This window comes from Panthera leo, chromosome D2 (assembly GCF_018350215.1).
Source record: "Panthera leo isolate Ple1 chromosome D2, P.leo_Ple1_pat1.1, whole genome shotgun sequence".
Taxonomy (NCBI): domain Eukaryota; kingdom Metazoa; phylum Chordata; class Mammalia; order Carnivora; family Felidae; genus Panthera; species Panthera leo.
The window spans coordinates 11,887,617-11,915,187 of NC_056689.1; the positions used below are offsets into that span (position 1 = coordinate 11,887,617).

At 41.4% G+C, this 27,571-nt stretch overlaps 1 protein-coding gene and 1 non-coding gene across 4 annotated transcripts in view; one reads left to right on the plus strand and one right to left on the minus strand.

Annotated features, from left to right (window-relative positions):
- Positions 1–27,571, minus strand: part of MTR (5-methyltetrahydrofolate-homocysteine methyltransferase) — a 130,971-nt gene that overhangs the window by 100,917 nt on the left and 2,483 nt on the right. For 2 of the 3 annotated variants that reach the window (XM_042909232.1, XM_042909234.1), the window contains exons 2-10: positions 25,961–26,175; positions 22,097–22,186; positions 19,824–19,893; positions 17,978–18,070; positions 16,422–16,528; positions 14,147–14,206; positions 13,303–13,397; positions 1,773–1,873; positions 636–697 (exon numbers count right to left, since the gene is read on the minus strand). In XM_042909232.1, the coding sequence (XP_042765166.1) occupies positions 636–697; positions 1,773–1,873; positions 13,303–13,397; positions 14,147–14,206; positions 16,422–16,528; positions 17,978–18,070; positions 19,824–19,893; positions 22,097–22,186; positions 25,961–26,175 (893 nt within the window). The remainder of the gene's footprint in view (positions 1–635; positions 698–1,772; positions 1,874–13,302; positions 13,398–14,146; positions 14,207–16,421; positions 16,529–17,977; positions 18,071–19,823; positions 19,894–22,096; positions 22,187–25,960; positions 26,176–27,571) is intronic. The other variant, XM_042909233.1, reaches the window with a different exon arrangement.
- Positions 8,629–8,735, plus strand: LOC122202888. The gene has a single exon (XR_006194943.1). It is a non-coding gene; the product is annotated as a U6 spliceosomal RNA (small nuclear RNA).

The window sequence follows — 27,571 nt, forward strand, 5'->3', positions numbered from 1 at the left end:
GGGTTGGACCTGACTGGGAATTTTGCAACAGACACCAGTGCCTGATGGGAAGAAAAATGCTGTCATCAAGCCCCTCCCTCTGCCTCCACCACCTTAATTCAGAGTAGTTAAGCCATTTTTTTGTTTGTTTGTTTTTAATGTTTATTTATTTTGAGAGAGAGAGGGGCGCCTGGGTGGCTCCGTCGGTTAAGTGTCCGACTTCGGCTCAGGTCATGGTCTTGTGGTTTGTGAGTTTGAGCCCCACGTGGGCTCTGTGCTGACAGCTCATGCTCTCTCTCTCTCAAAAAGAAATAAAAATTAAAAAACAAATTTTTTTTTAAAGAGAGAGAGAGCAGGGGCGGGGCGAGAGAGAGAGGGAGACAGAAAATCCCAAGCAGGTCCCATGCTGTCAGCACAGAGCCCAATGCAGGGCTCAATCCCATGAACTGTGAGATCATGACCTGAGCCAAAATCAAGAGTCGGACACTTAACAGAATGAACCACCCAGGCACCCAGAGTAGTTCAGCTTTTGTTATACATACACTGGGATTGCTTTAGCAGAAAATTTTAAGTTTTCTAAATATTCTCTAGATACTCTAAATCTAAGATTTCATTTCTCTAGCTCTTAAAAACTGAAGGGAAAGAGAATGGTTAACCTTTAGTTGCACGGCCATCATGTGTGGAGTTTCATCGTAGTCACCGAAAGTGTTGGGAAGACCTAGGAAAGCAGATTACAAGCATTATTGAAAATCGCCTTGACGCGTAGACTAATGTTGGCGAAGGCTTTAGGTTTAAAAGTGAGAAAAGTTTATAATTATATGATGATTGCTTGCAAAATCAAACTATAATTCTTAATAATGAACACAGTAAATGAAGAGGTATCACACCCCCACCCCCCAAAAAACCACAGAGGCAAATAAACAGAGACTATTTCTCTTCCATCTGAAAGAAGAGTCACCACCCCCAGCCCCTTCCCATGAAGGAAACTCAATCTCGTCAGCTAGCTGCTTGGGGGCGGGGGTTAGGAGAGTACTACATATCCTCTGAATTGATGAGAGCACCGGCTATAAAATTAAAAACAAAACAAGCAAAACACAACTAATCACCTCTCAAATAAATTTTTCCAAGTAAAACTTTAGCATCTAATTAACCAATTTCCTGTTTTATTTATTATCCCCTTCTAGTTTTCTTCTTCTGGTGGGAAAGAAAATTTATTAAGCATTAAAATGTATGTATTTTGGGAAAGAAAGCTGGAAAATGATGTTTACCCCTAAGGAGCTAAGCAAATGCTCAAAAACATTCACCAGGAAATCTGGTTAATCCAAAATGGGTTACCAGTTTCTAATTGGACAGTTTGAAAACTGCCTATAAATATCTTAAAATTTCTTACATATAGTAACATAGAAGAGCTACCTTTTAGAAAGGAATAATTTAACACACAGGTTGTTAATACAGCAGAATGGACAGGAGGGCTCCCTCTCCTCTTTCTTGCACTCCTCTCTTTGGCCACATTCACTCGGCCAGCACTGTCACCAAAAGCAAGGCTCTGCTCGGCTATGTACTGGGATTCATCCCCCAAAGTTCTGTCCAATTCCGAGGCTTTCAGGATGAGTCAAACTATTCCTTCAAGTCTAGAGGGAAATAGTGGTCTAGACCCACTGTATTTTCATTTAGAAGATTCCCACTGAATGTCAACTATATACCAAGACCTGCAAAATAAACTCTTTTAACCCTACCTACCCCTGTCTTGTGTATTTGGATTTCCTCAGGTGCAACTCCCTAGAAATACACACCTGCATTGGGGTAACAGAGGACATAGGCTGTTGTACATTTTCCAATTGTTTCAATAAAAGGTCTCATTTCAGCTGCACCCAGAGCACAGTTTAATCCAATGCTGTAAAAACAAAAAGATATTAGGAGCATCATCTTGCATACAAAATATTTTCATATAGAAAAAGTCACAATAGGGGCGCCTGGGTGGCTCAGTCGGTTAAGCGTCCGACTTCGACTCAGGTCATGATCTCATGGTCCGTGAGTTCGAGCCCCGCGTCGGGCTCTGGGCTGATGGCTCGGAGCCTGGAGCCTGCTTCCGATTCCGTGTCTCCCTCTCTCTCTCTCTGCCCCTCCCCTGTTCATGCTCTGTCTCTCTCTGTCTCAAAAATAAATAAACGTTAAAAAAAAATTTTTTTTAAAAGAAAAAGTCACAATAAAGAAAGGACCATATCTAAAACCAAGCAGATAATAAATCTCCACTTCAGCTTTAGCACCTCCATTCAGATATAAACAAAGCCATTTCACCAAAGTCCCCAGAAGCACTGAATGTTTCTGTCTACGTCTCCCACGTCAGGTGATGTTACAGCTAAAGGACCCTGCCTCGGATATCTCCTCGAATAAATTCACGGTTTGGTTAATGGTATCCTGTGAAGCAGAAATACCTACAAACTACCACTGCTAATAAACATCTGATCTGAAATCAACACATAAGAGAAAGAAAAAGGACAATTATGGAGGTAGAAGGCACATTAATGACACATAGAAGCCACTGTGGGAGTGTAGAAGACCAAGATTTATTAGTCTTTGTTCTATAACCGACTTGCAAGGTGACCTTGGACTTATAATTTGTCCTCTTATAAATTAAGCTAATTTCTTTACTATAAAATGAAGTTTCGTTTTGCAAATGAAACTTACTGTGGACTCAAATAACACAGATCTAAGCAGAGCTGCTCTAACAAGTAATCCCACCAATCCCACTCTCAGCCGGGGCCCCTAAGGCCTTCAGGAATTCAGAAATTAACTATGAAGCTACTAGTCTAGGAGATCTTTTAGTTTCTCATATTTCACTTTTTTTTTCTTTTGCTATGATTCCTAAGTGCAATGCGGTATATACTAGATTAGATCTTAAGGCAGAAAAGGGGGCATTAGTGGAAACACTTGAAAGCTGAATAAAGTCTGGAGTTTAGTTAATAGCAATACTATTCTTACTTTTGACCAAAGGACCATAGCTATGTAAGATAGTAACATTCAGGAAAACTAGATGCAGAGTATATAGAAATTCTCTCTGCTATCTTTGCAACTTTTCTACAAATCTGAAATTACCGCCCCCTGAAAAAAGTTTATTTAACACACACACGATACCCATTCATGATAAAAACTCTCAGGAAACTAAGAACAGAGGGAAACTTCCTCAACTTGATAAAGAACATTTACAAAAGACCTATAGCTAACATCATACTTAATGATGTAAAACTAATATCCCCCTAGTATCAGGAACAAAACAAAGGATGTCCATTTTCATCTCCTACTCAACATTGTACTGCAAGTCGTAGCTAATGCAAAAAGAGAAGGAAATTAAATGTATACAGATTGGGAAGGAAGACATAAGTCTGTCTTTGTTCAAAAATAAGATTGTCGACGTAGAAAATCACAAGAATCAACTAAAAACTCCTGGAATCAGTACACAATTATATACAGCAAGGTCACAAAATATAAGGTTAATATACAAAATTCAACTGTTTATCTATATACCAGGAATGAGCAACTGATATTAGAAATTAAAAACATGGGGTGCCTGGGTGGCTCAGAAGGTTGAGCGTCTGACTTCGGCTCGGGTCATGATCTCGTAGTTGACGAGTTCAAGCCCCGCATCGGGCTCTGTGCTGACAGCTCAGAGCCCGGAGCCTGCTTCTGATTCTGTCTCCCTCTCTCTCTGCCTCTCCCCTGCTCATGCTCTGTCTCTCTCTGTCTCAAAAATAAAGATAAACATAAAAAAAAAAAGAAATTAAAAACACAACACCATTTACATCAGCACGAAAACAAATGAAATACCTGGGTGTAATTCTAACAAAATATGTACAAGATCTACATGAGGAAAACTACAAACCTCGGAATAAAGAGATCAAAGCAAATCTAAATACGTGGAGAGATATTCCATGTACATGAATAGGAAGTATTGTTAAAATACCAATTCTTCCCTATTTATAATATAATATAATTTATATATTCATTCACACAATCCCAATGAAAATCCCAGCCAGTTATTTTACAAATCAACTGATTCTGAAGTTCACATGGACAGGTGAACAACCCAGAATAACTAGTGCAATACTGAATTAGAAGAAAAATGGAAGGACTGACACTACCCGGCTTCAAGACTCACTACCAGCGAAGGTAATCAATGGTATCGGTGAAAGAAGAGACAAATAGATCAATGGAATGAAAAAGAGAGTCCAGAGAAAGAACCACACAAATACAGCCAACTGATGTTTGATGAAGGAGCAAAGGCAAACCAATGGAGAAAGGACTTCCTTTTCAACAAATGATCCCGGAAAGATGGGACATCCATATTTGAAAGAATTCAAGGACACACAGACCTTACAACTTTCACCAAAATTAACTCGAAATGGATCACAGTTAAATGTAAACTACAAAACTATTAAAGATATAAAGATATATATGAAGATAACACAGCCTGAAACTAATATTACACTGTATGTTAATTAACCGGAATTTAAATTAAAACTTGAAAGAAAGAAAAAAAGATAACACAGAAGACTTAGGTGGTTGTCAGTTTGGCAATACTGAAAGGAGGATCAATGAAAGAGAAACTGACAAGCTAGACTTTACTACAATTAACAACTTCTGCTCAGCAGAGGACACTATCATGGGAAGACAAGCCACAGACTGGGAGAAAGTATTTGCAAAACACATATCAGATAAAGGAATGGTAATTAAAAGACAACAAAATCTTAAAATTCAATGATAAATACATATGCACCCAACACAGAAGCAACAAAAAACATAAAACAATTATTGACAGACCGAAAGGGAGAAATTGACAGCAATACAACAATATAGGACTATAACATACCACTTCCATCAATGATGATCATCCAGACAGAAATCCATAAGGAGGCCTTAATATGATACATGAGACCAATGGACTTAACAATGATATATACAGAACATTCCACCCAAAAGCAGAAAACAGGTTCTTCTCAAGTGTACATGGAACATTCTCTAGAACACATGTCAGGCTACAAAATGAGTCTCAAAAAATTAAAGACTGAAATCGTGTCAAGCTTCTTTTCCAACCACAATGATATAAAACTAGAAATCAATTACAGGAAGAAAACTGGAAAAACTACAAATATGTGAAGATTAAACATGTTACTGAACAACTACTGTGTCATAGAAGAAATCAAAGGAGAAATTAAAAAGCTACACAGAGACAAATGAAAAGAGAAATATGACACACCAACATCTCTGGGATGCAGCTAAAGCAGTTGTAAGAGGAAAGTTCAGAGCAACAGAGGTCAACCTCAAAAAAACAAGAGAAATCTCAAATGAGTAATTTAACTTTACACCAGAGGAACTAGAATAAGAAGAATAATTGAAGCCCAAAGTTAGCAAAAGGAAGGGAATAATAAAGTTCAGAGTAAAAATAAATGAAATAGAGGCTAAAAAGACAAATAGAAAAGATCAATGGAACAAAGAGCTGGTTTTTTAAAAAGATAAATGCAATTGACAAAACTTAGGTAAACTCCCTAAGAAAAAAGGAGAAGACTCAAATAAATCAGAAGTGAGAGCAGAGAAGTTACGAGTGATAACAAAGAAATACAAAAAAGTCATAAGAGACTATTACGAACAATTATATGCCAGTAAATTGAACCTACAAGAAATGGATAAATTCCCAGAAACTTACAATCTTCCAAGACTGAATCACGAAGGAATAGAAGATCTCAACAGACCAATTATTGTACTAGTTTGGAGACTGAAGCATAAAAGTCCAGGATCAGAAGGCCTCACTAGTAAATTCTACCAAAATATCCAAAGAAGATTTAATATCTATCCTTTTCAAACTCTTCCAAAAAATTGAAGAGAAGGAAATGCTTCTAAACTTACTTTACAAGGTATTACCCTGATACCCAAAACCAGGCAAGGACACGCCCAAAAAAGAAAATGACAGGCCAATATCCCTGATGAACAAAGATGCAAAAATCCTTAACAAAATATTAGCAAACAGAATTCAGCACTACATTAAAAGGATCACACACCACGATCAAGTGGGATTTATCCCTGGGATGCAAGGATGGTCTAACATCTGCAAGTCAGCCAATGGAATATACCACATGCACAGAATGAAAAATAAAAATCCTATGATCTCAACAGATAAAGCAACTGACAAAATTCAACATCCACTGATGATAAAAACTCTCAACAAAGTGAGTACAGAGGGAACATACCTCAACATTATAAAAACCATATACAGCAAACCTATAGCTAACGGCATTCTCAACGGTGAAAAGCTAAAGCTTTTCCTTAAGATCAGGAACAAGACAAGGACGCCCACTCTCTCCACTTTTATTCAACACAGTATCAGAAGTCTTAGCCACAGCAACTAGGCAAAAAGAAATAAAAAGCATCCAAATTGGAAAGAAGTAAAACTCACTATTTGCAGATGATAGGATACTATATGTAGAAAACTCTAAGGACTCCCCCCAAAAAACTGCTGGAATAAATTAATTAAGTAAAGTTGCAGGATACAAAATTAATATAAAAAATATGTTGCATTTACACTAAAACTATTGGAAAGAGAAATTAAGAAAACCATCCCACACATTATCAAAAAATAAAATACCTAGGAATAAATTTAACCAAGAGGGTGAAAGAACTGTACATTGAAAACTATAAGATGCTGATGAAAAAAACTGAAGATGACACAAAGAAATGGAAAAATATCCATGCTCATGAAATGAAAGAATATTGTTAAAATGTCCACATTACCGAAAGCAATCTACAGATTCAGGGCAATCCCTATCAACATTCCAATGGCATTCATCATAGAACTAACGAATAATTCTAAAATTGGTATGGAGCCACCAAAGACCCTCAGAAGTCAAAGCAATCTTGAGAAAGAAATACGAACCCAGAGATATCACATGCCCTGATTTCAAATTATACTACAAACTTAGAGTAATCAAAACAGTATGGTGTTGGCATAGAAACAAATCAATGGAAAAAAATAAACCCATGCATACATGGTCAATTAATTTACAACAAAAGGGGCAAGAATAAGCACTTGGGAAAGGACAGTCTCTTCTTTTTTTTTTTTTTTTTTTAACATAATTTACTGTCAAATTGGTTTCCATACAACACTCAGTGCTCATCCCAGCAGGTGCCCTCCTCCATGCCCATCACCCACTTTCCCCTCTCCCCCACCCCCCAACAACCCTCAGTTTGTTCTCAGTATCCAAGAGAAGAACAGTCTCTTCAATATATTGTGTTGGGAAAACTGGACAGCCACAAGCAAAAGAATGACCTTGAACCACTTTCTTATACCATACACAAAAATCAATCAAAATGGATTAAAGACTTGCATGTAAGGGGTGTCTGGGTGGCTCAGTTAGTTATTTAAGCATCCCACTCTCAATTTTGGCTCAGGTCATGATCTCATGGTTTGTGAGATTGAGCTCCGCATCAGGCTCTGTGCTGACAGTGCAAAGCCTGTTTGGGATTCTCTCTCTCCTCTCTCTCTCTCTGTCCTTCCCCTGCTCACACACACTCGCTATCTCTCAAAATAAATAAAATAAACATAAAAAACAAAAAGACTTGCATGTAAGACCTGAAACCATAAAACTCCTGAAAGAAAACACAGGCAGTAAGCTCCTTGACATCAAACTTAGTGGTGTTTTGTTTTGTTGTTTATTTTTTCACTATATGAAGTTTATTGTCAAATTGGTTTACATACAACACCCAGTGCTCATCCCAAAAGGTGCCCTCCTCAATACCCATCACCCATCCTCCCCTCCCTCCCACCCCCCATCAACCCTCGGTTTGTTCTCAGTTTTTAAGAGTCTCTTATGCTTTGGCTCTCTTCCACTCTAACCTCTTTTTTTTTTTTTTTTCCCTTCTCCTCCCCCAGGGGTTTCTGTTAAGTTTCTCAGGATCCACATAAGAGTGAAACCATATGGTATCTGTCTTTCTCTGTATGGCTTATTTCACTTAGCATAACACTCTCCAGTTCCACCCATGTTGCTACAAAGGGCCATATTTCATTCTTTCTCATTGCCACGTAGTACTCCATTGTGTCAAAAACACACTCAGATATCACCTCATGCCAGTCAGAGTGGCCAAAATGAACAAATCAGGAGACTATAGATGCTGGCGAGGATGTGGAGAAACGGGAACCCTCTTACACTGTTGGTGGGAATGCAAATTGGTGCAGCCACTCTGGAAAACAGTGTGAAGGTTCCTCAAAAAATTAAGAATACATCTACCCTATGACCCAACAATAGCACTGCTAGGAATTTACCCAAGGGATACAGGAGTACTGATGCATAGGGGCACTTGTACCCCAATGTTTATAGCAGCACTCTCAACAACAGCCAAATTATGGAAAGAGCCTAAATGTCCATCAATTGATGAATGAATAAAGAAATTGTGGTTTATATACACAATGGAGTACTTAGCGGTGTTTTTTGTTTGTTTGTTTGTTTTTGGATCAGATTGAAAAGTCAAGGGAAACAAAAAAAGAAAGTAAACAATTGAGACTACATCGGACTGTAAAGCTTCCGCACAGTGAAGGAAACCATCAACACAACAAAAAGGCACCTACAGAACGGGAGAAGGTACCTGTAAATCGTATACCTGGTGCTCACTTTGGCAGCACATATACTAAAACTGGAATGATACAGAGAACATTAGCATGGCCGCTGAGCAAGGATAATGAGCAAATTATCTATCTGATAAGGGGTTAATATCCAAAATATATAAAGAACTCCTACAACTCAATAATACAACGAAAGACATCCAATTAGAAGATGGGAAAATCTGAATACTTTTCCAAAGAAGACATCCAGATAACCAACAGACACATGAAAAGATGCTCAACACGACTGACTCATCATCAGGGAAATACGAATCAAACCCACAAATAGATACCACCTCACACCAATCAGAATGGACAATATCAAAAAGACAAGAGATAACAAGTGTTGTCAAGGATGTGGAGAAAGGGGAACCCTTGTGCACTGTTGGTGGGAATATAAACTGGTTCAGCCACTGTGGAAAACAGCATGGAAGTTCCTCAAAAAGTTAAAACTAGAGCTACCCTATGATCCAGCAGTTCTACTACCAGGTATCTATCCAAAGAAAATAAAAACTCTCATTCAAAAAAAATGTATGTATCCCTATGTTCATTGCAACATTATTTACTATTGCCAAGATATGAAAACAACTAAAGTGTCCGTCAATGGATGAATGGATAGATGTCTCACACACACACACACACACACACACACACACACACACACACACACGAATATTATTCAGCCATAAAAAAGAATGAAATCTTGCCATTTGTAGCAATGTGGATGGATCTTGGGGGTATCATGCTAAGTGAAATAAGTCAGACAAAGACAAATATTACATGATTTGGCTTACACACAGAATTTAAAAAACAAAGCAAACAAAAACCCAGACTCACAAATGCAGAGAACAGACTGAAGGGAGGGGCTTGAGGTGGGGGGGGGCAGTGACTTGGGTGCAGGAGATCGAAGAGCACAAACTTCCAGCTATAAAAGAATAAGTCACTGGGATGGAAATGCAAGGCTTGGGGAATACAGTCGGTAGTATCGTGTCAACTTCGCATGGTGGACTTACTGTGGTGATCGTTTTACAATGTACACAAATGTCAAACCACTATGTTACCCACCTGAAACTAATATAATATCTTAAGTCAACTGTACCTCAAAAAAAAAAAAAAGATTGCTAGGTCCTACGTACGGCTAAGTCACAACCCTTGATCACATCTATTCAGTTTTCCCAGTTTACCAGCTCTACCTGGAACACGCTTAATCTATTTTTAATCTTATGCTACGTCATCCACACTCAACACCAGGTAATAAACTAAAAGGTTTTACATCACCACATTATCATTAGAAAGGACCCCAGCCTGGGGCGCCCGGGTGGCTCAGTCAGTTAAATGTCCAAATTTTGATTTTGGCTCAGGTCATGTTCTCCTGATCATGAGATCAAGCCCCTCGTTGGGCTCTGCACTGGGCATGGAGTCTGCTTAGGATTCTCTCTCCTCTCTCTCTCTCTCTCTGCCCCTCCACCACTGTGCACTCTCTCTCTCAAAACAAATAAATAAACTTTAAAAAATAAATAAATAAAAAGAAAGGACCTTGGACTTTTTCTAAACTTCATTCCAATCCCAACTCCTCTCTCCAATAGTTAGGTGGCTCCAGTTCCTCATTTGCTGCGTGAGAAAGTTATGCCTAACTAGCAATCTGGGTCCCAGTAATGTTAAAGTAAAATAAGATACATGAAAATGTTTCAGAAAAATAGTCTTTATACTGCTATTTGCTCATTCTGATACTTCCATATGCCTCTGCCAGGCCAACTCTGACCCAGGTTTTAAAAATTAGTTTCAGAGGCGCCTGGGTGGCTCAGTCGGTTAAGCATCTGACTTCGGCTCAGGTCATGATCTCCCGGCTCGTGAGTTTGAGCCCTACGTCGGGCTCTGTGCTGACAGCTCAGAGCCTGGAGCCTCTTCAGATTCTGTGTCTTTCTCTCTCTCTCTCTGCCCCTCCCCTGCTCACACTCTGTCTCTCTCTGTCTCTCAAAAATAAATTAAAAAACATTAAAAAATTAAAAAATAAATAAAAATAAAAATGAGTTCCAACGTCACCTTCTCTACAAAGCCGTCCTTGAATCCCACGAGAACACCATCACTCCAACCCACCTACTGCAAGATTTTTGTTCATACTTCTGTAGAGCAGTTGACATTTTATATTTTAATTTACTTACGAATTTCTCCTACTGTGGGCTGTTTCACATTTGCCTGTATTCCGGGGCACAGGGTTTCCATTAATGCTCGATGAATTAATAATAATAGTAATAATGATACAAAGACACTGTCCCACTGTACTTTGTTAACACATGTACAGTTTGTGATGACCAAAATCAGCAAGCAACGGTTTCTTACAGTCACCTTATTACATACTATCTGCTTATATACACACAGGTATAGGTATGTGTATTTTAAAAATTCTCATAGATTTGTCAACCAGCCTCCTCAATACTGAGATCAACTCTTAGTCCTGAACCAGAAAGCAAACTGCTGGGTACCACTCAGAGTTCCAAACCCAGAACAATACAAACAGGATCTGATAAAACTCTCCAATTCCTGGGCTGCTTTCTATCTGTCCATCCGCCCCTTCGGTCCGTACGATTCATAACAAATTGGAGACCAGATCTATTCTGTGAGTGGGCTATAGATGGACGTTGAAGACACAGAAAGAATTATAGGATAACAACGGAAAAAAAAAAAGTAACCGCTGAGTGGGTCGAAAGTCAGAATTAACTGCATGTTTGCTGAAGGAAGAGAAATATGTATTTTCAAAACTCCATAAAAATATCCTCCTTGGATTTCTGCAGGTGAGGCAGGGGCAGGGAGAACGCCCCCTAAGGGTGTCCTCTGAGAACGGTCAGCAGAACAAAGACCAAGATGACACCTGGGCCAACGTAGGGGTTTCACCTACGTATCGAGGGATGCGACCAGATCATGATTAAGAGTAAAGGAGATGGGGAAAAGGGCAATAGAATAATACTCAAAAATAGCTGAGGAAATACAGGGGCACTTGGGTGGCTTGCTGGTTGAGCGTCCGACTTCTGCTCAGGTCATGATCTCAAGGTTTGCGAGTTTGAGCCCTGCGTCGGCCTCTGTGCTGGCTTGCTTCGATTCTCTGTTTCCCTCTCTCTCTGCCCCTCCCCTGCTCGCTCGCTCCCTCAAAAATATATGAACATTTAAAAAAAAGGTTTTTAAATATTTAAGGAAAGACAAAAAAATTCAAAAGTAAACTAGGTAAAGTTTGTCTTCAGAGACCCCTACATTTTCCTATCCTTCAGTTTTTCGGTTGAACATTTACTGCATCCATTCTACACACCAAGGACTCTATTAAGCGTTAGAGATGTGCAGATGATTAAGAGATTGCTCTGGAAAAGCTCATGAGCTGTTCAATCAATCACAGTCAAGTTCGATACAGTTACTTTCTTAACTATCAGTCCCAATCAACTGTATAACAATGCACTCTAAATTAATAGCAGCTTTTAAGAAATCACACTGCCACATTAACTCAACTGTAAGACGTGTCATGAAATTAGAAACATTAAAACATGAATAAAACAACAAGAAAATAATTGATGAAATGTGGAAGCACAGTCGCTAAGAGCTGCTCCTATCCCTAGATCACCTACTGACTTACAGCCTCTGAGTCTCTGTTCCAGTCTCATTAAAATGGGGACACAAACAGCAGTGCCTGCCTCCAGGTGGTGCTGCTAGAATTAAAAGAAATAACTCACAGAAAGCACTTAAAACAGAAAACTCTCAATAAATGTCTACTACTATTATTTTTATGGCAGAGACGATAATAAAAGTAAACAGAGTGCTCTGAAAACATCAACCTGAGCTAATCAGAGAGGGAAAGTTCCCTGAAGAGGACTCTGGAGATGATTCGTAAAGGCTAAAAGGAGTCAGCAGAGTCGGGGGGGGGGGGGGGGGGGGGGGGGGGGGGGTAGGGAGAGGGAGGGAGAGGGAGGGAGAGGGAGGGAGAGGGAGGGAGAGGGAGGGAGAGGGAGGGAGAGGGAGGGAGAGGGAGAGAGGGAGAGAGAGAAGGGGGCAGGCACAGCTTCCAGGCAGGAAGAACAGGACGTGTGTGAAAAAAAAGGCACAGGTGAAAAGAGTATATATTCTGGGAGGTTCCATTTCACTTGTGGTATGTAATTTGAAACATTTTGATCAGAAAAATAGGGAGATAGTTTAAAATAGAACGTAAAAGCCAGGTTAATCTTTATTTAAAGATAAAAATCTGAGCTAGAGAATTGCCATCTGATCCCACACTGAACTGCTTCCGTTTGCTCCCTAAGCTGGGGGGAGAAAACACCTTGCAAAGCCCTGTCCTACCAACGTAATAGTTGGTAATAGTTTTACCTATTAGCACTATTAGCGCTGGTAATAGTTTTGCAGAATTAGGACTCTGCGCCAAGCGCAGCCTGCAACTGTGAGGGGCACGCTTACAGCCAAACAGGCAGCCATCTGCCCGATCCAGGAGGTACGAGCCCAGCCCCTCCAACTGACCCATTCTGACAGTGGTCTTCTGACGCCCTTCGGAAAAGTCTGAAGGCACTTCCCGGAAAGCCAACGTCCCATGCAAGCTTTTCAGTGGAAATACGCAGGACCAGTCCCCTCCCAGGCCCCATTTTGTAGCCATCCAAAAAGATAGCCCTAAAAGGAATGGGGTCAAGGAAAGAATGAGCACTTACCAGAGTGGGTCTGCATGAGACACACTGATGACAAATGCCTCTCCCGTCTGTCCAGAAAGAGTTCGCCCACTTTTATCGATAATTGTCCCTGAAATCTGAATTAACAAAGTAAACTCCGTCAACGACAGAGGCTCAAATTAAGAATATGGTCACAAACGTGAAATAAAATGAGCACGTTGACTTTGCTCTCTTACGAGGAAGGGAACCGTGGAGCTCTAACAAAAGGAATCACTTACCATCGTGGTCAGAAAGGACGTGGGTAAAGTGACTGTGGGGAGGAGCCGGTAAGCCATAAAAACAAAAAAAACAGGGAAAGTCACTGAGGCAAACCCAGTGACCAACAAAGCTTCTGAGTTCACACATCCGGTCCCACAGCAGAAGGCCTTCCCAGAGACCTCTGGCTGTCCTGGCTGACACATAGCTGGTTCGTCCAACACCCCTTGATTTCATCCTATTCTTTTCCCACCATCAGCCTTCGGCGTCTCCCGTGGGTCTGCCTACTCGCAGGCTGGGGTCGTCAGCACTGGCCCTGTCAGTCAGCATGCAAGTCCACTCCTCCGGGACCCTTATCAGGAGGAGTCCCTAAGCCCTGGACTCCAGGGGACCAATTCGGCCATGCTTCCTTGGAATGGTCTGCTTCTGCCAACCACTTCTAGGTTCATTTTCTTAGCATTTCCAGAGCTTGGCCTGCTACTGGTCTAGAGCGGGTGGTAGGAGGAAGGTGAACAGAGGAGGCTAAAAGACACTAAAGACAGTTGTCCTGGGCAAGGAAAGGCAAAACCCTACCCTCGAGATGACAGTATTAATAAAAGGCACGATATATCATGCAAATTTTAGAACTTACAAAGATAGGTCGGGGGGAATACTCCTCTTCAAAAAGTTGCTGGAGTGCGAACAAGGCTGCCTGTTGGGGGTAAAAAGAAGAACATCTTTATTTCTGAGAGACTGTGTCCCCGGTCAGTCTAACTGGCTCATCAGAAGTCTCCCTTTTCCAAAACCCTGCTAGGTAAGATAAACGTCGCAATCTCTGGGGAAGAAGCATGTCCACCCTGCAAGGTGCAATCCCGACACACGTTTCCCAAGTATAACACTGTACACATTAAAACAAAACAAATGCTGGCTCAGAGTTTACCTACGAACAAATATTCCCTCCAAAGAGGAGCTTAAGAGCTACACTCTCTTCCTTCTCCTAATCAAAATTAAAAATAAAGAAGAACGGGGGTGCTCGGGTGGCTCAGTCGGGTAAGTGTCCAACTTCGGTTCAGGTCATGATCTCATGGTTTGTGAGTTCGAGCCCTGCATCGGGCTCTGTGCTGACCGCTCAGAGCCTGAAGCCTGCTTCGGATTCTGTGTCTCCCTCTCTCTCTGCCCCTCCCCTGCTCATGCTCTGTCTGTCTCTCTCACAAAAATAAATAAAACATTAAAAAAATTAAGTTTAAAAAAAATATTTGAAAATCACTGGTTTAAAAATACAATCTGTGAGGGACACTTGGGTGGCTTGGTTGGTTGAGCATATGACTTTGGCCCAGGTCATGATCTCATGGTTCATGAGTTCAAGCCCCGCGTTGAGCTCTGTGCTGACAGCTCAGAGCCGGGAGCCTGCTTCAGATTGTGTGTCTCCCTCTCTCTCTGCCCCTCCCCCACTTGTTCGTTTTCTCTTTCTCAAAAATAAACATTAAATTTTTTTTAATTACAGAATTAAATACATAAGTAAGAACGCCTCCACCTTCCACACCCTCATATATCCACAGTAGGTACAGAAACTAACAGTGTGCATCACCACAAAAGAATGTGAGCTTGGAATGTGCTGTAAAGGTACAAATCCCAAGTTACTGTGTACACACCAATGTTTTATTAAGTTCCAGGGAACTGATCTTCTCCTTCTTTTCATCATTACATCTCTTGATTCTAAGAGGTTTACATTTTCACAATTTTCGGAAATCAGAATGCAACGTGTACTCAATGTAGATCTTCACTGTGATGGTGAGGTTCTCTGGCATAAAAGGTTACTAAATCGACAATGTGAGAATTTCTTTTTTTTTTTTTTCAGAACTAGGCAAGTTGATCCTAAAGATCTCATGGAAAATATATGTGTAAGAATAGCCAGGAAAATTCTGAGGGAAAAACAGAGGTTCCGGGAAGGAGGTGAATAAAAGCCTACCAGTCAGACATATTTTAATGATAATGTACAGAAAATAGCAGGATGGGAGCGTGACATCTGACAGATTACTGGAACAGATTCTACCCAGATGCACTTCTGAATTTAGGATGGTCTGGGTGACGTTCCACAGGATTCCTATCACTGGGAACTAATAGGTTATTTAATAGATGATGTTAAGAAAAAACTAGGTACACCTTAGAGAAAGACTACTAGGTACATCTCTACCACATTCCTTGCCCCAAAATAAATTCCAGAGGCGCCTGGGTGACTCAGCTAGCATCTCACTGACTCTTGATTTCAGCTGAGCATCTGACTCTTGATTTCAGCTTAGGTCAGGATCTCAGTCGTGAGATCAAGTCCCGCATCGGGCTCCACATTCTCTCTCTCTCTACCCCTCCCCTGCTCATGCACACACACACTCGCTCTCCCTCCTAACGAAATAAATAAATCTCAAAAAACTTTATCAAAAAAAAAAAAAAATTCCAGATGCATCACGGGGGAAACCAGTCCCTCGATAACCTAAAGGATGTTATCACACTTTCTACACCTGCACAGCATCTCTACCAGGCCCCCACACTGGTTAACAGTGGCTATCCGGGAAAGACCTGCATCCCAGGGAACAGGAGAAGGAAGGACATTGCTTTTCACTCCATATTTTTACATATCTTTCACATTTAGAACCATGTGTGTGTATTTACTACATCTGCATACATGTACCTAGTAGCTGTACCTATAAATATTTACTTTCATAATTTAAAAAAAAATTTTTTGCAACTTCAAAAGATAACCTTTTGACATTTTTCTCATTCCACTGGCCGCAATTAGAAATGTTCAAGAACAGAATGGAACAGAAGACTTTTATCTAACTTTGACAACGGCTGTGACGGTCTTCTCGCCACACTGGGCGATCATCACAGCCCCACCCCACTCACCGTCCCTTTCATCTCCCTTAACTCACCTTGGCGTTCGCAGTGTCAAAAATAGTTTCAATGAGTAAGATATCAACCCCACCATCCAGGAGCCCCTGGGCCTGCTCTTTGTATGCTTCAACAAGCTCGTCAAATGCTGCAAAAAAGAATAAATAAATCACATCCAGGACTCAGTCATCAAAATCCTCTCGGTGGCCAGGACATGAGTTCAGGCCTGCGCCGTCAACTAACTATTGTTGGTTTATGATGCTTAATTTAAGGACAACATCACCTTTTGTGAGAAACCAAATAAAGGAATAGGGCCGTGGTGGAAATTACACCTGTAAACCGAACACAGTTGCTCCTACTAAACACCGCATACGAGCCGAGAATGAGTGAGTGAGGAGGCAGGCATATGGTCTCTTGAGCCCCGTACCTTATTTCCAACATCTTTAGAGTGGATCATTCATTCCAGAGGTGGTTTTAATCAGTCAGTTAAGGGATGAGTGTGAGGGACAGCTACAGAAATATATCACACTGACGTGGAAACATCGCAGGCCTCGTCCCGTTCCCTCACGCTTGCCTTGGTGAGAGGCCACAGTCCCGTGGACTTCACTCCTGCCCTCTGACACCAACTCTGCCAGAGAGGAAACCTGCCTGAAGGGCAAGTTCAGCCTGTAACCAAAGTGTTCAATCACTGCTGCGTAAGATTTCTGTTAGAAACATCTTGAGTTGTCCATGTCTGTCTGAGAGGTCATCCCTTCTCCCCATTCACCTCCCAACCAAACAAGAAAGAAGCTTGGATATTCCAGAGAGAAACCTCAACAGTACCTTTATGCTTGCTGTATACAGCACAAGAGAAAGGAGAACTCAGCCCCTTGCTGTCATGTTAGACCAAAGAGGGCATCACCAGGCATAAGCCCAGTATGAGAGAGCAATCCCTGGTGAAGAAGTATGGTATCACTACATGGAAAGTTCTAGAACCAAAAACCTACAAACCATACTTGCCTGAACTTGTCATCTATACAAAACTCTTTACCATACAGAGTATCAGTATTATTCAGCTAAGTTTCATTCTTTTTGTTTTTTTATTGTCTTGATGTTTAAGAAATTGACCTAGATCTGCAGATTTTTCATAAAATCTCAATGTAAGTGTTTATATACACTAAGTTATAATGTCGACCGTGCTAGTATGTTTATATGGTTTGGGTTGCTTTCTGACATGAAATGGAGATTCAGTGAGTTATTCTGTAATAGACCAAGGCCTGGTGTCCATACTTACCCAACTGTTCCGTGTAAAGCTTTTTTTTTTTTTTTTGATTGTTTTTATTTCCTCAGCAGATAAAGAAGCACCAACACAATACCATGTACATTTGAAAACAAACTCAATAACAATAATAATGATGATGATGACAGTAATAAAAACAAGAGCTAACTCTTTGTTTAGAGGTTAACTACATTCCAGGGACCATTGTAAGGCCTTTATGTCAATTAAGTCACAATAACCCTGAGGAAGATCCTGTTACTCGTCCCATTTTACAGATTTTAGGATCACTGAAACACAGAGATACTGGCAGGTCAAAGATTATATACCAGAAATACTCACTAATGTTCCTGTAATCTGGTTTTTCCACAGATGGAGACACAGAGAGGGTCTTATTAGTTGGACCCAGGGCTCCTGCCACAAACCTCTTGATTCCTTTGGGAAAAGAAAAACAAGCGTAAAATCTCTAAATAGGCTGAACTTTGTGTTGTGAATCGACAGGCGCTAAGATTTTTCCCTCCAACACACGTCTATAACCCCTTATCTACAACTCTACAAGACAAAAGCACAAATTTTGTTCTTAATTCATTTGACGACAAAACATGATGTGACCTCTCCTGAACCACAAGAGGCTATTTATAGTCTTTATCGCACTTAGTGAGACAATTCACAGATTTTACTGCAAACACGCGTTTGGTTATCGCGGCCCCCACCAGGAAAACGATGAACCATAGGGGATGTGCACGTATTGTTGCCAAGCCAACCCAAAAGACTCTGAATCCTTGCATATCTGACTTCAAAGTGTTTCAGTGAGTAACCCCTCTTCTATCACCACAGCCGTGTTTGGATAAATCATCTCCCCTTATTCTTAAGAAATCTCAAAGGTCCTGAACTTGACACAGAATCTGTGAGAGCTCCTCATGGAAACATTCCACTTGAAATACTCTCCAGCACTGGGCTACAAGCCTGTCACTGTGGGAGGATATTAAGCCAGGATTAACAATTATAAAGCCTAAATTAAAGTATGAGAGATCAAATCTTAATCACTCTTTTAATAATCCTTTAATAACTTTTCCTCCAGGCTAGAGTCCAGGTGCTTCTAAAAGAGCCTCCAATGTTATGTCCATTTACATGTCATGACAGAAGCCCAAGGAAGGGGTGCACTGCCCCTTGCCTTTGGTGACAGTAACCACTCAGTAACCTGGGTTATGCTGTATCATTTAACTGGAGAAGACCACTGACTAGTTGATAACCCAATCTTTGAACAGGTTACCTTTCCCAAAGCTGAACAATAATGAGGACATAAGAAAAAGGTCCTTCTCTTTCCCCGCTTCAGCGTGTTTAACATTTTCTGACCTGCGACCCTGTCGGGCTGACAGTCTGTGCGTGCCCCTGGATTTAAGCATTATCTCTCAGAAGCAGAGCTCCCATGAACTGCTTCAGTCTTCATTAGTATGCTGTGTCTAACTTCCTAACAATTCTGCTTTACATTTTCTCCTGTTGGCAATAATCTTACATTCCCAAATCTTTAGGGGCTCCACATATTTCTTGTATTCCTCTCCCTCCCGCAAAGCCTCCCCACCAGCTGGCGCCCAAGTCATGTGAATGGCAGCCAGCCAGAAGGTTAGTTATTTCAGGGAGCCACTTTCAAGTCCCAGCAAGACTAAATCTAATGCCACACTCCTGGGTGTGCGGCACAAAGCCTTTAAGGACATCAGTGGTATGAGGCAGAAAATGCTCAAAAGGCAGTATCTCTTTACCTAAATAAGCCAATGGTGGGGATGAGGCAGCTTTAAAGGGATAAGATCAGGTGTCTTAATGTTAACCATGATAACCAGTCAGCTGTCACCTTAACTACCTAACGACGTGCTTCCAAAGGGAGAAAACTTGTTTTAGCTGCAAATACGCAAGGAAGCTACAGTCCTAGCTACAAAGGTAAGCTGTAACCCCCAGTAAAGCAAACACAGCGTCAAGCCTGAGCCCATGGGCGTGGAATAAATCCAGAGAGACACTGAGCGGCTTCTTAGGGAAGGGCAGAGAGTAACTTACACACAAGTACAAAGCAGCGACTGCGGCGTGGCCAGCAGGCCGATGGTCACAGGGGGAAAAGGGCCATGAAGACAGAGCCTTGTAGCTCAGAATCTCAAAGGAAGCATCTCCGTGAACCCGGGAGGATGACGTTCCTTACCTGTCTGGAGAGACACCTCCTCGGCCGCTTTCCTGGCCACCGCCGCAGAACACTTGTTCATCCGGTAGGCCTAGCAGATCAAACGCAAACGTCAGCTCGCTCTTCTTTTCCTCCCGTACGAGTAAGAACTCCTGACCTTCAAAAACCCAGTTTTATTCAGTAAGGAAGTACAGAGGGAATTAACAGAAGCTCTGAATGAAATCTCAGCCAAGAAGACCTATCAGCTGCCCCAGCTGTGAGGACAGCAGGAAAGACAAGAGTCTTTGAGACCTGGTTTTAGCTTCTTCCCCTAAACTGTGAGCTAAATGACAAAAAGGGCAATGCCTGGACATGTGGTATGTCAAAGAGTAAGCTGATGCAGTTACATACTCTGCGAATCAGCAAAAAGCATGGTGATGGGAAAAGACAGGAGGCCTGGGCTGGAGGACCAATTGTCCCAAGAGCCTGTGTGGCCCACTCCTTTTTCAGTGTCTCCGGCCGTGACTTCCTTCACTGGATGGTGGCTGAACTCAATGGTTCCCAACTTTCTACAGATCACTAACCTCTTTAGAATTTTGTAAAGGGCCATGAACCCTCTCACTGGGAAATAAAAAGTATGCACAAACCTCAATTTAAAGAAGTTTATAGGCCTCCTCAAAGGGGTTGACAGACACTGCTTCACAGGTTAGAAAGTCCTAGACTTGTGGTCTTCAGGATCCCTTCTAAGATCCTATGTGTCATGTATCCGCAGAGTTAGTAATTAAGAAGCCAGAAGATCCTAAAATACGGGGTGGCAAACTATAGCCCCCGGGGCAAATCTAGCCTGAGCCTGTTTTATAAATAAAATGTTACTAGAATACAGTCAAGCTCATTCATTTGCATGTTGTCTATTGCTGCCTTTGCACTATAATGGCAGAGTTGAGGAGTTGCTGTATATGACCAACGAAGCCTAAAATATCTACTTAACTGGCCCTTTACAGAAAAAGTTTGCCAACTCCTGCCCAATAATCACACGAAACTCATCATTTTCCCTTGATAACCCAAAAGACACAAGATCTCACAAAACATCATGAGAAAAATCAGTATTGGAGCACCAGGACTTCCTGCATGAAAACAGAGGAATGTGTCTGGAAAAATCCCACACAAAAATGGGAACGGCAGCATCTACTACATATTCCCATCATCCACATTTTATAAAATTTGGAAAAGGGGTATCATGTTGATCAAAATGAAACCAGATCTCCACCCCACACCCATGAGGATGGCTACTTTCATAAAACAAAACTCAAAAACCCCAAAAACAGAAGCGAACAAGTGTCGACAGAGCCGTAGAAAACTCAGAACCCTCGTGCACTGTAGGTGGGAATACAAAATGGTGCAGCCACTGTGGGAAACAGCATGGTGGTTTCTCAAAAAATGAGACACACAATTACCGTATGAAGCAAGCAATTACCCTTCTGCGTACAGAATCTCAGGAAACAAAAGCAGGGAAGCAAGGAGATCGTGGGTACGTAGTAGCAGCATTGTTCACAATAACCGAAAGGTGGGATCAACCCAAGTGTCCCCAACAAATGAATGAACACACAATATGGAGCATGATCTGGCCTTAAAAAGGAAGGAAATTCTGACATAGGCTACGGCATGAGTGAACTTGGGAAACATTATACTGAGTGAAATGAGCCAGTTGTAAAAGGACAAACACTATGATTCTACTCACGTCACGCACCTAGAGAAGTCAAATTCATAAAGAAAGTACAGTGGTGGTTTCCGGGATGTAGGGGGGTGGCAGGAGGACGGGGAGTTACTGTTTAACGGTTACGGAGTTTCAGCTCCACAAGATGACCAGAGTCTAGAGATGGGAGGTGTGATGCCTGCGCACCATGAACGTACTTAACGTCACCGAACTGTACGCTCAAAATGGCTAAGATCGTCAATTTTAGGTTACGTGTGCTTCCCCACAACTAAAAAAAAAGAAAATCAAATCTGCCACCCAGTGCATGAAAAGGCCTCCCCAAACTGCACACACAGCCAATCATTATGCCTTTATCAGCAGCCACTATAAGTATCATTTTTATTTGATTACGTGCCCATGAAAGAAACCAGTTACAAAATGAACGGTCTGCCATGTTCAGAAGCAGAAGAGATTCAAACTGTTTTCCAAGTCTGACCACGAAAAGTAGGCATCTGGGCACTGGCTGGACTCCGCGCTTCTGGTGGTTTTCTCACTAGCAACTACCACCAAGGCAGCAAATGCGCAGAAATGTCTCAGACTTGAGGCACAATGGAGTTCTTACCAAGTGTTCGAGGCCGTAGTCGGCTTGGGCGACATTTGTGCTGCTGAAAGTGTTCGTTTCAATGATATCCGCTCCAGCCAGCAAGTAATCCTGCAACAGGAGACAGTGATGTCAATGCTGTGAGTTTGAGAACCCCTGTCCCCCAGCAGCAAATAGGACTTTCCACTGGCACCACCACCAGACACCCCGGGACCACTTACTAAGCGGCTGGCACTACACCAGAGGCTAGAGGTACAAAAAGACATAAGGATGTCACAGAAAGGAATGTGCTCTAAACAAACTCAGACCCTGAACTGACAGTTCACATGCTAAGTTGTATGAGCTGAATCAAGTTCCTTAGACTCCGGTTTCCTCGCTGGAAAGTACTAGAATCTAACTCTACACAGTGGCTGCACGATAACACAAGCATCGAGTTCTGGCCCGAAAAGCACTCTCCGGCCTGAGCACAAGCTGGCTCCCACTGACAACCGCACTATGAGAGCCCAGTTCTGCCGGGAGCTGTCTCCACCCCAGTTTCCGGGTCCCTCTGAGCCAGAGCTACACTCTTGCAGAAGCCTGAGGGTCTCAGCATCAACCTGCCCTCAACCTACCTTCCGCACTTCACTCTTTGGACAACACCTTCTCAACCTCAATCTGATGAACACTCGAGAATCTCTCAGCTCCCCTGACTTCCCAGTACTGAGTAAACACAACCCTTCCCAAACTGATAAACAGTTTGCAGAACAGCTAGGAAATGAAAACCAAGATTTACCTATTTATAAGTTACAAACATCCTAAATATCCACCAGTTGGGAAAAACTAAATAAGCTGGAATTAATCCACTTTATAACATGCTTGGTGGCAGCTAAAAAACATTGTGTGTATCTGCATATACCGACATGGAAAAATCTCCAAAAAGTATCGCTGAGTAGAAACCAAAATTGACTGATGTGTAAAGTATGACATCATGAAGTTTAAAACATACACGTACACAAGCAGTATGAATTTTCTACCAATATGTATGCATACACATACATGTATGTACACACACATATACATACATATAAATGCATAACAAAGTGATCCGGAAAGACACACACCAACTAATGTACGTGGTTAGGTCAGGAGAAAAAAAATAGAAATTTGGAGTAGTGGTCAAAGCAAATTTATTCTTACCTATGGGTTTCGTTTTTTTATAAGAGCAAATTATATTTAATTTTTCAAAAAAAGAGCAAGAAAAATTGGAAACAACATTAATGCCTAGGAATAAATTTATTAATAACATATACACAGAATATATTATGAAGTTCTTAAACCATGTTTAAGAATATTTAATGCTCATGTATACAGATAAAAAAAAACCCAAATTCTAAAACAGTATAAAGTAATCCCAATATAATCCCATTTAAAACCCCAGTATAAAAAAAAATTAAATAAAATATAAATTAAAATATGTGAGTAGTTATTTATTGGTGTTGATATGTCCTGGTTTTGATTTTCTCTTTTATGGTTTTCTATTTATCTAGCTACTTCATTTTTTAAGCAATAAACATGTATTGTCTTTACAATTGTTTCTTCTGGCTCTTCATCCTCTCTCTACACCTTTTTTCCTGGCTCAGAATCCCACTCAAGGGCCCTAGGCAGAAATCATGTGATCAGGGGCAAGCTGCGTAATGTCCCTGCTCCTCACTCTTCTCCTGGAGAAAGCTGTCAAGACTAAAGGAGGACTTTAAGGAGAGCATTTGGAGAGGCTAACAGAGGTGTTGAATTCTGTTTTGTGACAGTGATATTTAAGGCAGGGTAGTCCTCGTGGCCAGCTCCCACAAACTTTCCCTGGGCAGAACCAAAGTTGTGGCCACATCACCCATTGTGGTTCTTATAACCGCAAAACACATCTCAGCAACAACCACAGGGCACTTTGGGGAGAAAAAGGTATATTACTCCCAAGTCCTGGAGGGTACAGGCATGCCCAGGGCCACATTGAAAGGGGTGAGGGGCACATGGGGCGGGGGGAGCACAGGCATGGGGTTCTGCCTCTTCCGGGCTATAGGGATGGGGAGCCTGGGGTTTCGCAGTTTCACTCTTTATTGCCGAATTTAAGACATGAGTGGGAATCAGGCTGTGGAAAGGGGAAAAATGGGGTCAAATAGCTGGCTGTCCGGGTCACCCAGGACTCTCTAAAAGCAGAACTTCATGGGTGGGAACAGCCTGGCTTCTTATCTAAGTGTTTAGTCGGTAGCTGTAGTACGTTAATTATGAGATGGATGTCTTTGAAATGGGTATCTTGGCAGCCAAAAGCTTCATGTCAGGCACTTGCATTACAATCACAGAAGCTTCCGGTCGGGCACCTACACTACAAACATAACCGAGACATTCCATTAAAATTAGCCATCAGGGGATCTGATCCGTGGTCACTAACGCCACTAGAAACAGCCAAGTGTGAAAACAACCCAGTGTTTCCTTTCTTCATCCAAGAACGTGGTAGGTTCTCTGCACTCGAAGAACTCTAGCTAGAAAATGCACCCCAGAAATGGGACACCCACCTACACTTTATTGTATTTACAGCCATTTTTGCTTCATGTGCCTATTGTGGGTACCTTGTAGTTCGATCTAGATGCCTACCTAATACAGACGGCAAGGATTCTTTCTCTAACAAATATTTACTGAGTACTTACTACGTGTGAGATGCTCTAGGTAGTAGGGATTTGGCAGTGAAAAACAGGCATCAATTCCTGTCCTGCAGAAGCTGATAATCTAATGATAATCTAATGATAATCTAATGATAATCCACACGAACAATATGACGAAGCTACATGTCATGGTAGTTCATATGATCTTATCAGTTGCATTATAAGAACTGTATTTGTAACCCTAACAAGCAATTCATACCCATGAGGGCATTCCTGTAGTTAACAGGATTTAACTACACAGTCTCAAGGCCAAGCAGAAAAACTTAGGTACCATTCTTCCTGCAGAACCAACACCTTTTCAAGGACCAATTCTAAATCTTCTGGTACCTAGAATTCCCATTATGAGCAAAGGAAAGGCATTTTCTTCAAATGAATGCTATCCTTCACCTTACCTAGAAAAAAGTCTTGACCACACAATAAAATGATCCCTTCCATACTCACTGGAACACTTAATCACTTGTTTAGACATTTTTTTTTTTTTTTTTTAAGAAGAGCTTGAAACACCTATAACAATGCCCCTCTCCAGAAAATAAAACTCTCTCGCTTAACTGGTAAATACACTTTGTCCTTCTAACTGAATCCAGACCAGGGAAACAGATTTGATCATCTTAATACCTCTTCCAGTCACAGTTCTGTGTAATTCCTATGATAATCTATAAAACAATTTCGTTCTGTGTTTAATTATGTTATAAAAATGTATCGTACCCAGTTACCTCCTCCTGATCTCTTTATGTTGAGTAACCATTTTTATTGGACACAGAAAAATGGAATGAAAGGGGATGGGATTTCAAGTCAGGGAGGCTCCCTAATGTCAGATAAGTTCCTTAACCTCTGTCAGGCTCAACTTCCAAATCTACAAAATAAGAATAACCACCTTTGATTTTACTTCATCAGGGCTGTTGTGGTGACTTAAGTAGGATAGCATATGTGAACCCCCCAATTTGTCCAAGACCTTTGTGGTTTCTCACTGGACTTTAAATGCCTCGAAGGCAGAAAAACTACCTTTCTGAACTCCTTATCCTGAATGCTCATCACAGCGCATGACCTTTACTTGATGTCCAACAAGCCTTTCTGGTGAACAAACCACCTCTTTCTTCTGTCCCCTCCAGACACTGGGGACAGTGGTCTGCCCTCCGTACGCGAAACGACTTACAGAATAATCAAATGAACACAGAAGACCCTGGGGATACTTGACCTTATGGATTTGGTAAATGACATTGGGTTGAGTTACACTTAAAATATCATTGTTGCCTTTCAGTGGCCTGGCATGATCTTTAAATTCGTGACCTCGGAAGTCTTCTTCACTTAGCTTATGCCGCTGGATCATGGTGCCCATCCCTCCATCCAGCACCATAATCCTCTCCCGCAGAAGGGCTTCGATCTCATCCCGCAGGGTTTTCTTCACACCTGCTTTAAAGAAAGGGAAAATCTGACTTTCAAAACTGAAAGGGGAAAAAGACAGGGGGAGGAGGTTTCTAAGAACTACTCTTATGGGAGTCCCTGAAAATTCCCTGTTGAGCCTCCTCCCTGGTTCATCTTTTCCTGGCTGCCCTCAACATGTCCCGTATCTACTGTCCCAAACCTGCTTACTTTTAGCTTCAAGTCCTTTTCCCTCTGTAGGGGATTCTACCTAATCCTGCCCAAAGAGGTCTTCTGTTGGGAGCTCCAAAATTCACCCGCCTCTGCCTCAAAACCCTCTTACGGCTTGGCTCACTCCATTTTCCTTCTCTCTCCACCTAGGGAGGGAGCACTTCTCCACTCACTGCAGATCTGACCACGGAGTGTGCCTCTACTCCTCCTCCCATCTTCATAAAAAATCTAAGCGTTCTTCCACGGGGGTCCCTACTGTATTCACTTTTTAATCCAGAAATACACAAACTGTTCTTGGTCTTTAAGACAGTTTACTATTTACCATAAAACAACCTTGCCCCCCACATATACAAACTCTGAGATCTTGTTAAAGCAGCCTTCATATATGCAAGAGATCAAAGTTTTTTTTTTAACTAAACAAAACATGATTTTCTATGAGAAATTTGACATATTCCATAATTTATGTGGAAAACTAAAAGCCCAGAAAAAAAGCTGAATTAACTTTGAAAAAGTAGTTTACTTGGCCCACTAAATAGTCTACCATAAAACTATATTCGCATAAGGAAAAATAAAATATAGGATATCTTCATTACTTAGAATAGAGAACGACTTCAGGCTCAAAAGCCCAACCTATAATATTTTTAAAAATGATGAATTTGATTCCATAAAAACTAAGGATTCTTATTAAATGAAAGTCACCATAGACAAAAATAACAGATTACGGATTGGAGGAAGGTTCGGCAATGTCTAAAACAGATTACAGATTGGAGGAAGGTTCGGCAATTGGAGGAAGGTTCGGCAATGTCTAAATGCATCTGTAACATACAAGGAACTCGGACAAAGATGTGAATAGTCAAGTCAAGGAAGGATAAAATAATACTCAACAACTACTGAAGAAATGCTCAAGCTTATTAGCGATTAGATGTGAATTAAAACAAGCTTAGGGGTGCCTGGGTGGCTCAGTCAGTTGGGCGTCCGACTTTGGCTCAGGTCATGATCTCACAGTTCGTGGGTTCGAGCCCCACGTCCAGCTCTGTGCTGACAGCTCAGAGCCTGGAGCCTGCTTTGGATTCTGTGTCTCCCTCTCTCTCTGCCCATCTCCTGCTCACTCTCCGTCTCTTTCTTTCTCTCTCTCTCAAAAGTAAACAAACATTAAAAAAAAAAAAAGATGATACTTATTTACACGCAATAGATGAGCAATAATTATAAGACTGGA